This window comes from Schistocerca piceifrons, chromosome 4 (genome assembly GCF_021461385.2).
Source record: "Schistocerca piceifrons isolate TAMUIC-IGC-003096 chromosome 4, iqSchPice1.1, whole genome shotgun sequence".
NCBI lineage: Eukaryota > Metazoa > Arthropoda > Insecta > Orthoptera > Acrididae > Schistocerca > Schistocerca piceifrons.
In genome coordinates, this window is record NC_060141.1 from 747481211 (window position 1) to 747498996 (window position 17786).

A 17786-nucleotide genomic window follows, 5' to 3' on the forward strand; every position below is an offset into this window, starting at 1 on the left:
CCATTGCAAGATAATGATTAGTCAGACCACACTACATTCCTCCTGTCAGCTTCTGTGTCATGCAGCTTCATGCGCCACTGTACGCATTGGCCTTTCATGAGCCACCCAACTCCTAATCTCCATTGCGCGCAGTTATTTTCACACTGTTTGCTCAGCAACTGACCCAGAAGGAGCTGCACTCACTGGCAGTGTTCCTGTTGTGCTTGAACTCAGTTGTCATTTAGGAAGCCTGTGTCAATTACAATCTCTTGACAATTCCAGTCTTAGGCCACATCAGATAGCTATGACTAGTACACCGTTCCTCATAAATATGACAGACAGTTTGAATTGATACACTAACAAACCAGGCAACTTCATTCGTGGTGTGCTTATTTCTGTCATTATTTAAAGCCCCCATATCAGCCCATCTTACTGTGCCAGTTCTGTACAGCTGACTTGTGTCAGTAGTGGAGGACCACATGACTGCACATGGCAGTGGCTATACACCAGATATGGCATTTTAGAGAGGCCGTTTGCTTTTTAAATGGGAGGATGATATTTTGTCTGGAGAGGTTATTGTTGTTTGTTAAGGAAATTGACACTTAAGTGACAGTGCAGACTGGCTAACTGTTTCACTTGCTGTTAAGATGCTATTGTTTATTTCTCTTTATTTTTATTAGAAAATATATTCTTAATAAGGAACATTTATTCACATATTCTTTTAGATATAATGGTTTAGTAGCATACCTCTCTAAGTGGAAGTTACTTGAGAAAATGATAATGGCAAAAAGGAAAAACTATTGAAAAACAAATATAATGTTTATTATGTAATTGTTTAAATACTTAATACATTACTATTAGTGTCTGTTTCGTAATGACCAGATGTTTACACTCAGCTATGCACTTTTAAATGGCTTTGCAGATTATGTAGATGTTACAATCAATGCTGCTTGTTGTTCTGTTTATGTTTCAAGATTAGAGGCTGTTTTGCTCTTACTGAAATTTCACACGGAACAAATGCAAAGGGGATGAGGCTGACAGCTACATATGATCCACAGACTCAAGAGTTTGAGCTTCATTCTCCTGACTTTGAAGCAGCTAAATGCTGGGCAGGATGCCTAGGTAAAATTTTAGATTCCCATAACATGTGTGTTCTAATGCTTATACTGAAATTTAACAATAGGAATTGGACAGATTGCTAGTCACCACACACAGAATTTATTGACTCGCAGATGGACATGTTTAAAATAATATCAAAAATATTGCCATGGTATTGGACAAGTTCCGTCAGCAGATGAAAAGAAACTTGCTCAAACAAACAAACGAATGTGCATGCATGCACTCGTGTCCCCCCCCCCCCCCCCACACACACACACACTGTCTCCTGTGTGTGTGTGTGTGTGTGTGTGTGTGTGTGTGTGTGTGTGTTTTTTTTCATATGGTGAAGCGTGAAGCAACTTGTGTAGAAACTGGAAACTCCATGCCTCCTAGATGTAATGAATAACAGTCTGTCCAGTTCATATTATTATTCTAGTTTGTATTTTTCATTGTTTATGTATATTTTAAAGTTTGTAAGTTACACTCATATATAGGGAAAGCAATGCCATATTCATAGTGTCTTGAGCTTTCAGAACTGATATATTCTCCTCTGGAAGAAAAGAAGAATTTTTTAAAAGAAATGTAGATTTACAGTACTATAATAGTTACTATTTCTCATATAAACCACATTAACTGTGATAGATTATAAGACATAGCTTGATTGCAGTAGGTGCACATAACAGTGCCTTTATTATCATATTTACTGATTCATTTTGGCTGTCTGTGGGGTTAACTGTAGTATGAGTAAGTAACTTTTGTTTTCAAAATAAAAATTACATGGAGCAAATATGTTCTTGCATGAAAAAAAAGAGAGAAAACTGATGTACGGTTAATGTATTATTTTTCCTCTACACAATAGAAAGATTTGGGGGGAAGAAATAAAGGGTGGCCAGAAACAGTCTGAAAAGCTTGTAAGCATGTTTCAGGGCAGGTTATGTGGAGAAATAATTGTTAAGAGACAATTTGATACAGTGAACATTGAAGTATCCAATCAGGTCACTGTGCACACAAATTCAAGCAGCCTGCAGAGATGGAGTTGCCCCATGTGTTCTTTGCTTGGTTTCCTCAGACAGGTGCAACAACCTGATTGGCCTGCTTCAATGCTAATTAAACTGGCACCAATGTGACATACCAAAGTTTTTCTTAAGAATTGTTTCCCAGCACAACCTACCCTGCAATACCCTTACAAGCTTTTCAGGCTGTTTCTGACCATCATGTGTGAACATCAACCTCCATGTAAGCAAGTACCAATAACATTCTGCTTTTTTTTTCTCCTTTTATTTATCTATTAATTTATTTTTTAAATACAATGTAGTATATCTGGATTCAGTGGGAATTTGTATGTCACATTCAAGAATTATTCACTCTATACACTGTATAGTTCACTTCTGGGAATTCAGTACTTAAGCAGATACTGCAATTGAGACACAATCATGATAAGTCTCTTCTCCCAAAGTTCCCATACTATGGAAGCATTAATGCATCTCATGTATTTGTATGTACACACATCAAAAAAAGTTTGGCATCACCTCGGTTCCGAGAGTTCTGGAACCTGTACAGAAAATTGGAATAGAGATCAACATAAACATCATTTTTGCCCTTTTTATTGTTCATGAAAACCACACATTGCAAGTTGTACCACCATACAGCAAGACCTTCAGAGATGGTGGTCCAGATTGCTGTACAGACCTGTACCTCTAATACCCAGTAGCACGTCTTCTTGCATTGATGCATGCTTGTAGTCAAAATGGCATACCATTCACAAGTTCAAGGCACTATTGGTCCAGATTAACCCACTCCTCAAAGGCAATTTGGCATAAAACCCTCAGAGTGATTGGTAGGTAACGTTGTCCATTACCAGCCCTTTCCAATCTATCCCAGGCATGTTCGTTAGAAATCATGACTGGAGAACATGCTTTTGTCATTATCCTTAAGAAAGTCATTCACAAGATGTACACAATGGGGGCACGAATTGTCATCCATGAAGACGGATGCCTCGCCAACATGCTGCCGATATGGTTGCACTGTCAGTCAGCGAATGGCATTCACATATCTTACAGCCATTATGGTGCCTTCCATGTCCACCAACGGCATATGTCAGCCCCACATAATGCTACCCCAAAACAGCAAGGAACGTCCACCTTGCTGCTGTCACTTGACAGTGTGTCTAAGGCATTCAGCCTGACCGGGTTGCCTCCAAACATGTCTCCGACGATTGTCTGGTTAAAAACATATGTGATGCTCATCGGCAAAGAGAACATGATGCCAGTCATGAGCGGTCCATTCGGCATGTTGTTGGGCCCATCAGTACCACGCTACATAGTGTCTTGGTTGCAGAGATGGACCTTGCCATGGACACTGGGAGTGAAGTTGCGCATCATGCAGTCTATTGCACACAGTTTGAGTCATAACATGACGTCCTGTGGCTACACGGAAAGCATCATTCAACATGGTGGTGTTGCTGTCAGGGTTCCTCCAAGCCATAATCAGTAGGTAGCAGCCATACACTGCGGTAGTAGCCTTTGGGCGGCCTGATCGAGGCATGTCATCGACAGTTCCTATCTCTCTTTATGTCCTCCATGTCCAAACAACAACACTTTGGTTCACGCCGAGATGCCTGGACACTTCCTGTGTTGAGAGCCCTTCCTGGTACAAAGTAACAATGGGGACACAATTAAACCATGGTATTGACCATCTAGGCATGGTTTAACTATAGACAACATGAGCCGTGTACCTCCTTCCTGGTGGAATGACTGGAACTGATCGGCCGCCGGAGCCCCTCCATGTAATAGGCGCTGCTCATGCATGGTTGTTTACATCTTTGGGTGGGTTCAGTGACATCTCTGAACAGTGAAAGGGACTGTGTCTGTGATACAATATCCACAGTCAACATCTGTCGTGAGGAGTTCTGGGAACCAGGATCATGCAAAACTTTCTTTGATGTGTGTATTTATTTATACTTCATGTACTGAATATGTTACTAATGCCTTCAAAGGCAGTCATTACAGGACACACACACACACACACACACACACACACACACACACAAAGACATACAGTTGCATGATTGTATTGTTTTGGCTGTTAGTGGCACAGAAGAGAACGAATGTAGCAAGAGGTGACTGCAGGCAAGAGGTTGTCAGTGTAGAATGAGTGAAGTAAGGGCTATGGGGACAAGAGCAAGGATGGAAGTGTGTGTGTGACAGCATCTAGTAGAGATTGAGGGCAGGAGGACTGCAGGATCACAGGACATTTTGCGAGGGCAATTCTCATCTCTCTAGTTCACAGAAGGTAATATTTCCAGTCATTCAGAGAAACACAACTAGTCAGTGGTCATGCTCTGAAATCTATGGCTGTGCCAAAGCTACAGTGGAGCTGTTCATCGTCACCTTCGTCTCCATTTATCCCAGCATTGGGCTGGTTTGGAACATTTACGGTACTTGTGCATTTTGCCCTGTCTTTCCACCATTTTTCTTCTGTAACTATTTTGTTACAGTCCAGATTCCTTCTTCTTTTAATGGTCTTAACTGAGTCAATTAATCTTGCTCGGGGTCTCCCTCTTGCCCTTGCCCTCAAACTTCACCTGTATCATTCCTTTTCATGTTCTTCCTTCTCCTATTCTCTTTACATGTCCAAAACATTTCAGTGTACTCCTCTCAGTTCTGTCATTCACCTGGTTAATTCCAGTTTGCTTCCTAATTTCTTTGTTCCTCACTCTGTCTCTCTTTGATTCTTAGGAATTTCATTTCATTATCTTGAATTCTACCCTCCTTTCTTCTTATCACTGACTGTGTCTCCCATCTGTATCTTAGTCTCTGTGTAATAAAGTATGTGCTGTACAGCACTTTGTTACGCTTCATTTGCATCTCCCTTCTCCAAACTGAGCCCCTCACACACTGGTAAAATGCATTGCTCTGTTGCACGATTTTGTGAATTTCTACCTCCAGCCTTGAATAGAATGCAAGAATTATGTCACTTTCTAAATAATTGAAGTTGTCCATCATTTTAATTTCCTGCCCTTTAATATCAATTTTTCCTTTCCCTTCTCTGCCACTCCTGACCACCTTAGCCTTACTTTCCTCCGCACTGAATTTCATACCAAATTTCTCAATTTTATTTTTATTTTTTTCATTTCACAATCCCAGTCTTTCTTGTAAGTCCTTACTGTTAGTCCCCCACAACACAATATCAATTGTGGAAAGCAATAATTTCATCTGCCTTCCTCCGTAAGGGTCTTTTCCTTCTTTCACAATTTCATCAATCACCATTATAAATAATAATGAGGATACCACATGTTCTTGTCTCAGGCCTGTAACATTCCTAAATCAAATAGTGCTTCAAACTTGAGTGTGGACACAGCTGAAGCTTGTGTCATAATTGCCTAATGAATTTCAATTGTTTGTTTTTCAAACCCCTTTCTCTCCTACGTTTCTCGTATCTTTTTTTCTGGGTACACTATCGTATGTGTTTACTAAGTCAGTAAATATCATCACTGGATCTTTCCCGTACTCCCAATGACTCTCCATCAACTGTCTCATACTAAACATTGGGTCCACTGTTGATTTAGCATTTCAAAAGCTGTGCTGCTACTCTTCTAGTGGACCTTCCACTTTTTCCCCGCAATCTTCTTTCCAGAATCTTTTCATTGTTTTTACTATATGAGATACAAGTGTTGCCACTCTATAGTTATCACATACCTTTCTGTCTCCCTTTTTCAATACTGGAATTATTGTTGCCCTTCCCCATTCTTGAGAAGCATTTCTGTGTTCTTATGTAGCTTAGCCATCTGTATAGCCATTGTAGTTCAGTAGGTCCAGCTGCCTTTATCATCTCCTCACTTATTTCATCTATCCAAGCTACCTTTCTTGTGTTCATTCTTCTAACTGCTGTTTCCACTTCTAACACTGTAATATCAGTACATGTGCGACAACATTCTTACCAACATGTTCCAAAACACTGCGATTAAACACGGGATTTTCCAGTGCCCATACCTTGGGTTCTGTTGGTGACAAAAAGGTAGGGTCAAGCGTTCAGGATAGCCATTGGACTAGTGACCGTTTGTATGCCCAACAGAAGAATCATCTTAGTGTCACTATCGTACAGTATAGGGTCAAAGTATGAATATTATGCACTTCCTCCTGCTTATTCAAATGAAGCAGATCTGTTGGTCCTTTTTGCATTTGATGTGGTCTATGGTGGGCTCGATGGGACTTAGAGACGCACCATTTGTTCATGGGTGGTTCCTCAGAAAATCTCAGAAAAGTGTTTTTTGCTATATTTTCACTATCACTAGCAGACCAAAACCTAGTCGAATATTTCAACATGGCTATGCACAGCAAGTGACTGAAATTTGTATGACACATTCCTAAGATCCTGATCTCAGACAATATTGAATTTTTTTATTTTTATATATTTATTTATTTATTTTTGTATCTTTATCCCTTCCCAGATACAGAGATTAAAAATTACCCTGCTAATACACATAAAATATGCACATAAACACTAAAAATATTGATTGATGACAGATATACCCATGTTAAACTGATGATTTAATTAAACTGAGACATATACCTGTGAATGAATGAATGAATTCATGAATGAGGCATTTGCATAAATTCATGGATGGTTCCTGAGAAAACCCCAAGAAAAGTGTTTTTCACCATTTTTTCGCTGTCGGTGGTGAACCAAACCTCAGACACACATCCCAAGGTAGTTATGTACAGCAAATGGCTGTAGTTTTTACGAAATATTCCTAAAATTCTATTCTTGAACAACTTCAAAAATTTTCTAGAAATGTTTTATCACTTTCCAAGGTACAGAAGTTCAAAGTTACCTTATTTTTGCATGTAAGTTACACAAGTAAAATGCAACATGAGGTGAAAATGTAGTTTATGAAGTGATTAGCACAGATAAATATGATGTAAAGTGTCTCCATTATCATCAGGGTGCTCCACATTGTATTACTGAAACACAAGCAAATATTTTGTGCCCGTAAAATCTGGTGTGATGTGTAAAATTAGTTTTGCATTGTTTGAATTGCATCAAGTTCTTTTGATATGAGTGACATGCCCTGCTGTGGCAGGGAAAAGAAGAGAACTAGCAGAAAAATGATCGTATCGGAGAACAAAAAAGGCGAATATGCTCCTCATTATTAAAACAGTCTGGCTAAAAAGTGGGTACGAGGTGCCTCACTCTACTTTGCTCAGCACCTTTAAAGCTTTTTCACAAAAATATTGGCATGTATACTCATGATTTTTTTGTGCTGAGAGAGAATGAAAGAGTGCAAGCTCAAAAGAGATGGATAAGTATAAATACTGGAAGGTACAGGACGTATGAAAAGAAAATTTATATTTGAAGAGCTATCTGCGCATGCCTAACAATTTGGAGGAGAGTGGGGAGTACGTTCATCACTTGCTTGGCCTTTAGGAATTCAGTCAATATGGAGTACTTCTTGAGAGCAGACCACACATTCTGTGTGTGAGAATTTTACAAAAATGGTGATTTGGTAGCTGTAGTGTGGAGGGAATTCTACAGTGATTATGTATTCCATACAGTAAATTTTGAGGTTCATTCAAACAAAACCAGGTCAGTGTGTCTACCTTTGCCTTACATGTAAGGTGGCACCACATAATTGCAGGTATGGTGGCACCATCTATTGGTAGAGAGATTGATGCGTGTGTGCCATTTGATGTTGCATAGCTCCAGTGTGGTTTCATGCTGAAGAGAAGGTGGTCACACAAGTTATCATCCACTACCGAACATGCAGGCGAGTAAGCAGGAACAATGAGGAGTGATTCATTTTCATGTCCAGCATTATCAAGCCACTTTACAGAACATTAGGTGGGCCATCAAGTTGAAATGCCGAAGCGTGTTGTCCATTGGCATTATCCTCCTGCATTACAATGCCTGCCCACACACGGCCAATGCGTTGAAGATGACATAGCAACAATTTCAGTGGGGAATGCTGAAACATTCACCGTACGGTCTCGAACTTTCACCGTATGACTTTCATGTGTTTGGACCTCAAAAACAAGCTATTCACGGACATCAATTCACAATAGATGATGAAGTGTGTGGCTGGGTCCAGGCCTGGATCCAACAGCAGCCTACTAGCTTCTTCAAGGATGGAATTGACCGGCTAGTGTTGCAATGGGATAAATGTGCCAACAGTTTTGGCAACTATCTTTGAATATGTGTACTGTATATAACTAAAGTTTTGAGTTAATAAAATCATTACCATTATTTTACATTAGTGACCGGGTTTCATCTGAATTCCCCCTACAAATGGTGCTCAAAGTCTTCCCCTTTTCTGGAAATGGATCACATTGTTTGAGGAGACCAGTTAAATACTGGCCATATAAAAATCTGGGTGAGAAAGATCATCAAGAATGGGGAATTTGTGGAGAGTGTAAGTTGGTCTGTTCATGACAATCCTAACCTCTCCATTCCTAAGCATGCAAGTTCTTTAAATGTGCATAGATCATCAGTATACTGAATTCTGCAAAAAGACCTTAAACTGCACCCTTACAAAATCCAATTGGTGCAAGAATTAAAGCCTCAGGATGTCAGACAAAGGCTGCAGTTCATTAATAATGTGACTGAGTGCCTGTCATTGAGCATATTCTTTTCTGGCGAGGCTCATTTTCACCTGAACAGTCACGTCCATACACAAAATTGCTGCAACTGGCATGCAGAAAATCCTTAACAGAAACATGAGAAACCCCTTCCTTCACCAAAAGTTATTGTACAGGTTGAGTTGTTGACTCGAGAATTAACTGGCCCCTGCTTTTTCGAGAACGAGAGAAGTTGTGAAGGTACAATGTGTGCAGAACATTATGTGACAATGTTAAATGAGTTTTTGATACTTGAGTTGCACAACTTTTCTAGTTATAACCAAAGAACATGGTTTCAGCAAGATTGAGCCACAGCACAGATATCCAATGTGTGTATACTACGAGTTCAAGAAATTTTCCCTGGCGAATTGATCCCCAGGAGGAGTGACATAAATTGGCCCCATGCAATCCTCATTTGAGACCCATGGATTTTTTATTATGAGGATAGGTCAAATCTAAAGAGTATGTCAATAATACAACTTCTCAGGAACAATTGGATGAAAATATCTGTAGCGAAGTGGCAGCCATACCAGTACCGACATGCCGACCCATCATACAAAATTTTGTTCATTGTTTAAGCAAGTGCTGTAGACATGCTGGACTGCATTTAAATGACATTATTTTGTGATGTAAATTCATAAACTGTACATTTCAATATAAATAAAGTTTTAGTTGATAGAATATAGCCTCTATTTTATTTTGACACATCAAATGTAAACTTTCTTTTGAGACACTCATTAGTAGACAGTGATAATGGAATAGAAAGAGTGAAGGAGACAGTGGCAGATTGAAAGAAAGAGAGGGACACTGTGCCACTGGAAGATAGTAGACAGTGAGAGAACAGTGCTAGGAAAAGAGTAAAGGAGACAGAGCCAGTGGGAGAGGAATAATGAGAAGGAGAAAGTGGAACTGGATGAGAGCTAGTGATAATGAGAGAGAGACAGTCTGTGATAGTGGCAACAAAGAAGTGAGTTAGTGGCCATGAGAAGATGGCAGCAGTGGGAAGGAAGGAATGAGATAGTAGCAGAAAGATAGAACAAGAGGGAGACCGTGGCAGTGAGAGGAGACACTAGTAGTAGGACAGAAGGAAGGTGACTGTGGCTGTGAGACACAGAACAGTGACAGTTGGAGAGACCCTAAAAGATAATGACAATGAGTTGGGTCAGATGAGAGAGTGAGAATGGATAGTAGGGAGTGGATGGGCACGAGAGACTTACAATTATGGACTAGTGAGTGTGAGCGAGTTACAGTTAGAGAGCTTGTGGGACTGAGTGGTGAGTTGCATATTAAAAAGAGCATGAATATGTTGCATGTCAATATTTTGGTGAAAAATTTTAAGGACACTGAGGAATGTAGAATGAGGAAGCTGGTACCCACTCTTCAGTCAGAGTCTTTTAATAAAGTGGGACATATTCAGCTTTCGTTTTGCTCCAATAGGAACATTTTTCCAGTGTCTTTCTCTTTTTCCAGGTCTAGATCCCTCCCCCCCTGCCATACTTCTATCTCTTTTTGTCACTGTTTTCTATGTTTTCCTCATCTCCTCTGTGTTATTAGCTCTTATTAGCTCTCCATTCTCCCCTTTCACTGGTTTTGTGTAAGTACATTAATTCCTTGTAATTCTTGCAACTCGAACCCGCATCCTTTTACTTCCATTATCATCGTTTTCCAACTCTTGTGTCAATTCCTCCCAACTTTTCCTCTCTTCTTCTGCTACCTCTCTCTCACATTTCTTTTTGTGTTCTTCGCAGTTTCCTTTTTGTCTCTGTTTCATTCTTACCATTTTTTCTTCTTTTCTTTAACTGCTTCCTTCACCAACTCATTGACGTAGTAAATAATAGGAATCCTCATAAGACAGTATATGCCTTGAGGGGCTGAAACAGGATGTGCTTGGTGGGTACATAGGATAGGTCCTGGAACCTTGCCTTCCAGAGGTTTATGAACATTGTGGCAACAGATTGTAAGTAAGTATGGTATTAGTGTAATAGAATAAGGACTAGTTTATAAAAAAAATATGCAGATACATTATTTATCAAAAACTTTCTTAATTTCTTGAGGCTTTTGTTATGGTACTAGCTTTACTTTCAGCCCACTCCACTTATTTTGGTTCTTATACATGATACGCAGGTGCTGTTTCCTCTCACATATGGTGTTAATGAGTTTCACTTAATACTGCAAGCTTATTTGTAAAAGAAGGTTCAACACAAAAACAGTTTTACAAATAACATAGAGCACTATATTTTTGTTGCATTAAAAATCTGTGAAGCGAGTAAAACCCTGGAAATAAATTTAACCGTATAAATTAACTTTTCTTTGCAGGGAAAGGCTGTACCCATGGATTAGTATATGCAAGGCTTATAACACCAGATAAAACAGACCATGGTTTACATACATTTATAGTTCCCATTAGGGATCCAGAAACTCTTCAGCCATTTGCTGGTGTTCTTGTTGGTGATGTGGGAGAGAAAATTGGACTGAATGGGGTGGATAATGGTTTTGTGCAGTTCATTAGATACAGAATACCTCGTGAGAACCTACTAAATAAATTAGGAGATGTGACACCAGAAGGGAATTATGTTAGCCCACTTAAAGACCCAAATAAGAGACTAGGTTTGTTACACATTTAATGTTAAAACAAATAATTTTTATCATAATTTATTTCAAAATAATGTAACTATTGTATTTTTTATAACAGTAGTCCTATAACAATATTGGATTTATCGTGATATTACAAGAAAATGATACTTTTAGGAGCTTCACTTGCGACATTGTCTACTGGCAGAGTGTCTCTAATCACAGTAAGCTTGTCAAATCTCATGAGAGCAGTTCCTATTGCAGTTCGATATGCTGCAGTACATACAGAGGATACACAGGATGCGAAGAGTTCACAGGCCCAGCTAGAGGGCAAGTGGCAGGTAAACTATCGTTTACTAAAGGCAAAAGGTTTTAAAATTATACCTCCATTAAAGCTTTTAGTTTTAGTTTTATTGATCCCACTCTAATTTGATCTGCTTTTTCAAGCACTTTTCTTCCATAGATGTACCACAGTAACTGAATATATGTTCACACTGAGATATCAACTATCAACTCTCATTAATTTCTAAACAACTGAAAGCAAACTGTGTGGTAATAACCTCATTTGTGCTGAAATATGAAGAAAAACCTTGTGTGTTAAGTGTAAGTATCTGAATAGTGTCTCATTCTTTTGTTATTTCTCCTGAAGTCATTCACAAGATGTGCATGATGGGGGTGCGAATTATCGTCCATGAAGACAAATGCCTCGCCAATATGCTGCCAGTATGGTTGCATTATTGGTTGGAGGATGGTAGTCATGCAGCGTACAGTCGTTACAGCACCTTCCACAACCACCAGCAGCATACGTCAGCCCCACATAACGCAACCCCAAAACAGCAGGGTACCTCCACCTTGCTGCATTCGCTGGACAGTGTGTCTAAGGCCTCCAAACATGTCTCCGACAATTGTGTGGTTGAAGGCATATGCGATACTCATTGGTGAAGAGAACGTGATGCCGATCCTGAGCAGTCCATTCGGCATGTTGTAGGGCCCATCTGTACTGCGGTGCATGGTGTCGTGTTTGCAAAGATGGATCTTGCCATGGATGTCGGGAGTGAAGTTGTGCATCATGCAGCCTATTGCGCACAGTTTGAGTCATATCAAGATGTCCTGTGGCTGCACAAAAAGCACTATTCAACATGGTGGCATTGCTGTTAGGGTTCCTTCAAGCCATAATCCATAGGTAGTGGTCATCCACTGCAGTAGTAGCCCTTGGGTAGCCTGAGCAAGGCATGTCATCAACAGTTCCTTTCTCTCTCTATCTCCTCCATGTCTGAACCACATCGCTTTGGTTCACTCCGATATGCATGGACAATTCCATTGTTGAGAGCCCTTCCTGGCACAAAGTAACAATGTGAATGCGATCGAACCACAGTATTGACCGTCTAGGTATGGTTGAACTACAGACAACACGAGCCGTGTACCTACTTCTTGGTGGAATGACTGGAACTGATCGGCTGTCAGACCCTCTCCATCTAATAGGCACTGCTCATGCATGGTTGTTTACATCATTGGGCTGGTTTATTGACATCTCTGAACAGCGAAAGGGACTGTGTCTGTGGTACAATATCCATAGTCAACGTCTATCTTCAGGAGTCCTGGGAACTTGGGTGATGCAAAACTTTTTTTGATGAATGTATTAGCAGAGAAAAATTTTATAGAGTTTTTCTGGTGCATTCCCATTTGTACATAATGACAGTGGTATTTCCTTCATCAGCTTTTACTGTTAGTGTAAAATTGTCATTCAGCTTATGTCATATTTTTGACGAGAAGCATCCTTTCTCATGAATAACAGAGAAATTGTCATTCAGAGTTTTGGTAGACCGTCGTGTGGCACAACATACTTGCTTCACTACCTGAGCCACCTGGGTCCTCCCCTTCCACCACCAGCTTTTCTGAACTGTGCACATGGGAACTATCCTCAAAACACATTCTCTACTCCCGTAATTATCCTGGCCTCAACCTACAGTAACATACTGTCCCCACACCCTTCACCCAACAGTTTCCACCCCATTTCTGTCCTGTCTCCTTCTTCCCATTCTTGTCTGCCACCCTCTTTGTTTGCTACCCTCTACCAATGCACCCATCCATCTTTCTGCACCCCTCTCCTCTTTTGCTCTTTTTTTACCCACATCTCCACCCCACAAGATCCTGACGCTGCACCTGTTGGCATTCTAGTCCCTAGTTCCTGCACACCGTGACAGAAAGTGTTTCTCTCTCCCACGACCCATACACTACTATCCCTTCCCCTTCCGTTCACCATCCAGATTGCTGCTTGCACCCATCCCCCTCATGATAGTTGCAGTCTGGCCCGAGCTGTGGAGCTGGCAGTCATGTGCCCATGAGGAGCTCTTGATTGTGTGTATGAATGATGTGTGTTTATCTTTTGCTCATGAAAGCTGTGGCTGAAAGGTTTATGTAGGTGCCTTTTAATTGTGCCTGTTTGCAACTTAACAAGTCTTCTTTATGGTAAGTAACAATCTTGCTTTACCTACATTGTTGATATTCCTACCTGGAGTTTCCATCATTAAAGTTTTGGTACATTGACTGCTCAGTTTTTTAAATAACTTAGGTAACTTTATATTGAAGGACTATTTGTGCATTATCCCTTACATTTGTTGTTGTTGTTGTTGTTGTTGTTGTTGTTGTTGTCTTCAGTTCTGAGACTGGTTTGATGCAGCTCTCCATGCTACTCTATCCTGTGCAAGCTTCTTCATCTCCCAGTACTTACTGCAACCTACATCCTTCTGAATCTGCTTAGTGTATTCATCTCTTGGTCTCCCTCTACGATTTTTACCCTCCACGCTGCCCTCCAATGCTAAATTTGTGATCCCTTGATGCCTCAGAATGTGTCCTACCAACCAGTCCCTTCTTCTTGTCAAGTTGTGCCACAAACTCCTCTTCTCCTCAATTCTGTTCAATACCTCCTCCTTAGTTACGTGATCTACCCATCTAATCTTCAGCATTCTTCTGTACCACCACATTTCAAAAGGTTCTATTCTCTTTTTGTCCAAACTATTTATCATCCATGTTTCACATCCATACATGGCTACACTCCATACAAATATTTTCAGAAACGACTTCCTGACACTTAAATCTATACTCGATGTTAACAAATTTCTCTTCTTCAGAAACGCTTTCCTTGCCATTGCCAGTCTACATTTTATACCCTCTCTACTTTGACCATCATCAGTTATTTTGCTCCCCAAATAGCAAAACTACTTTAAGTGTCTCATTTCCTAATTTAATTCCCTCAGCATCATCCAACTTAATTCGACTACATTCCATTATCCCCATTATGCTTTTGTTAATGTTCATCTTCTATCCTCCTTTCAAGACACTGTCCATTCCATTCAACTGCTCTTCCAAGTCCTTTGCTGTCTCTGACAGAATTACAATGTCATCGATGAGGCTCGAAGTTTTTATTTCTTCTCCATGTATTCTAATACCTACTCCGAATTTTTCTTTTGTTTCCTTTACTGCTTTCTCAATATACATATTGAATAACATTGGGGAGAGGCTACAACCCTGTCTCACTGCCTTCCCAACCACTGCTTCCATTTCATGCCCCTCGACTCTTATAACTGCCATCTGGTTTCTGTACAAATTGTAAATAGCCTTTCACTCCCTGTATTTTACCCCTGCCACCTTTAGAATTTGAAAGAGAGTATGCCATTCAACATTGTCAAAATCTTTCTCCAAGTCTACAAATGCTAGAAATGTAGGTTTGCCTTTCCTGAATCTTTCTTCTAAGATTAGTCATAAGGTCAGTATTGCCTCACGTGTTCCAACATTTCTACGGAATTCAAACTGATCTTTCCCGAAATCGGCTTCTACAAGTTTTTCTATTTGTCTGTAAAGAATTCGCATTAGTATTTTGCAGCTGTGACTTATTAAACTGATAGTTCGGTAATTTTCACATTTGTCAACACCTGCTTTCTTTGGGATTGGAATTATTATATTCTTCTTGAAGTCTGATGGTATTTTGCCTGTCTCATACATCTTGCTCACCAGATGGTAGAGTTTTGTCAGGACTGGCTCTCCCAAGGCCGTCAATAGTTCTAATGGAATGTTGTCTACTCCTGGGGCCTTGTTTTGACTCAGGTCTTTCAGTGCTCTGTCAAACTCTTCATGCAGTATCGTATCTCCCATTTCATCTTCATCTACATCCTCTTCCATTTCCATAATATTGTTCTCAAGTACATCGCCCTTGTATAGACCCTCTGTATACTCCTTCCACCTTTCTGCTTTCCCTTCTTTGCTTAGAACTGGGTTTCCATCTGAGCTCTTGATATTCAAACAAGTGGCTCTCTTTCCTCCAAAGGCCTCTTTAATTTTCCTGTAGGCAGTATCTATCTTACCCCTACTGAGATAAGCCTCTACATCCTTACATTTGTCCTCTAGCCATGCCTGCTTAGCCGTTTTGCACTTCCTGTCGATCTCATTTTTGAGACGTTTGTATTGATTTTTGCCTGCTTCTTTTACTGCATTTTTATATTTTCTCCTTTCATCAGTTAAATTCAATATTTCTTCTGTTACCCAAGGATTTCTACTAGCCCTCGTCTTTTTACCTACTTGATCCTCTGCTGCCTTCACTACTTCATCCCTCAGAGCTACCCATTCTTCTTCTACTGTATTTCTTTGCCCCATTCCTGTCAATTGTTCCCTTATGCTCTCCTGAAATTCTGTACAACCTCTGGTTTAGTCAGTTTATCCAGGTCCCATCTCCTTAAATTTCCACCTTTTTGCAGTTTCTTCAGTTTTAATCTACAGTTCATAACCAATAGATTGTGGTCAGAGTCCACATCTGCCCCTGGAAATGTCTTACAATTTAAACCTGGTTCCTAAATCTCTCTCTTACCATTATATAATCTATCTGATACCTTTTAGTATCTCCAGGATTCTTCCATGTATACAACCTTCTTTTATGATTCTTGAACCAAGTGTTAGCTTTGATTAAGTTATGCTCTGTGCAAAATTCTACCAGGCGGCTTCCTCTTTCATTTCTGTCCCCCAATCCATATTCACCTACTATGTTTCCTTCTCTCCCTTTTCCTACACTCGAATTCCAGTCACCCATGACTATTAAATTTTCGTGTCCCTTCACTACCTGAATAATTTCTTTCATCTCATCATACATTTCTTCAATTTCTTCGTCATCTGCAGAGCTAGTTGGCATAGAAACTTGTACTACTGTAGTAGGCATGGGCTTCGTGTCTATCTTGGCCACAATAATACGTTCACTATGCTGTTTGTAGTAGCTTATCTGCACTGCTATGTTTTTATTCATTATTAAACCTACTCCTGCATTACCCCTATTTGATTTTGTATTTATAAGCCTGTATTCACTTGACCAGAAGTCTTGTTCCTCCTGCCACCGAACTTCACTAATTCCCACTATATCTAACTTTAACCTTCCCATTTCCCTTTTTAAATTTTCTAACCTACCTGCCTGATTAAGGGATCTGACATTCCACGCTCCGATCCGTAGAACGCGAGTTTTCTTTCTCCTGACAACGACGTCCTCTTGAGTAGTCCCCGCCCGGAGATCCGAATGGGGGACTATTTTACCTCCGGAATATTTTACCCAAGAGGATGCCATCATCATTTAACCATACAGTAAAGCTGCATGCCCTCGGGAAAAATTACGGCTGTAGTTTCCCCTTGCTTTCAGCCGTTCGCAGTACCAGCACAGCAAGGCCGTTTTGGTTAGTGTTACAAGGCCAGATCAGTCAGTCATCCAGACTGTTGCCCCTGCAACTACTGAAAAGGCTGCTGCCCCTCTTCAGGAACCATACGTTTGTCTGGCCTCTCAACAGATACCCCTCCATTGTGCTTGCACCTACGGTATGGCTATCTGTATCATCGAGGCATGCAAGCCTCCCCACCAACAGCAAGGTCCATGGTTCATGGGGGGGGGGAATCCCACCATACATTTCATCAATTTTTTCATCATCTGCATAGCCAGTTGGCATATAAAATTGAACTACCGTAGTAGGCATGGGCTTCGTGTCTATCTTGGCCACAATAATGCGTTCACTATGCTGTTGGTAGTAGCTTACCCGCACTCCTATTTTTTTATTCATTATTAAACCTACTCCTGAATCACCCCTATTTGATTTTGTATTTATAACACTGTATTCACCTGACCAAAAGTCTTGTTCCTCCTGCCACTGAACTTCACTAATTCCCACTATATCTAACTTTAACCTATCCATTTCCCTTTTTAAATTTTCTAACCTACCTGCCCGATTAAGGGATCTGACATTCCACGCTCCAATCCGTAGAACACCAGTTTTCTTTCTCCTGATAATGACGTCCTCTTGAGTAGTCCCCAACCGGAGATCCAAATGGGGGACTATTTTACCTCCGGAATATTTTACCCAAGAGGATGCCATCATCATTTAACCATACAGTAAAGCTGCATGCCCTCAGGAAAAATTACGGCTGTAGTTTCCCCTTGCTTTCAGCCGTTCGCAGTACCAGCACAACAAGGCCATTTTGGTTAGTGTTACAAGGCCAGAT

The 17786-nt window shown here is 40.3% G+C and overlaps 1 protein-coding gene across 3 annotated transcripts in view; it reads left to right on the forward strand.

Moving 5' to 3' along the window:
* LOC124795520 (peroxisomal acyl-coenzyme A oxidase 3-like) overlaps positions 1–17786 on the forward strand; it is a 342519-nt gene that overhangs the window by 167755 nt on the left and 156978 nt on the right. For 2 of the 3 annotated variants that reach the window (XM_047259589.1, XM_047259590.1), the window contains exons 6-8: positions 954–1101; positions 11007–11297; positions 11439–11602. In XM_047259589.1, the coding sequence (XP_047115545.1) occupies positions 954–1101; positions 11007–11297; positions 11439–11602 (603 nt within the window). The remainder of the gene's footprint in view (positions 1–953; positions 1102–11006; positions 11298–11438; positions 11603–17786) is intronic. The other variant, XM_047259591.1, reaches the window with a different exon arrangement.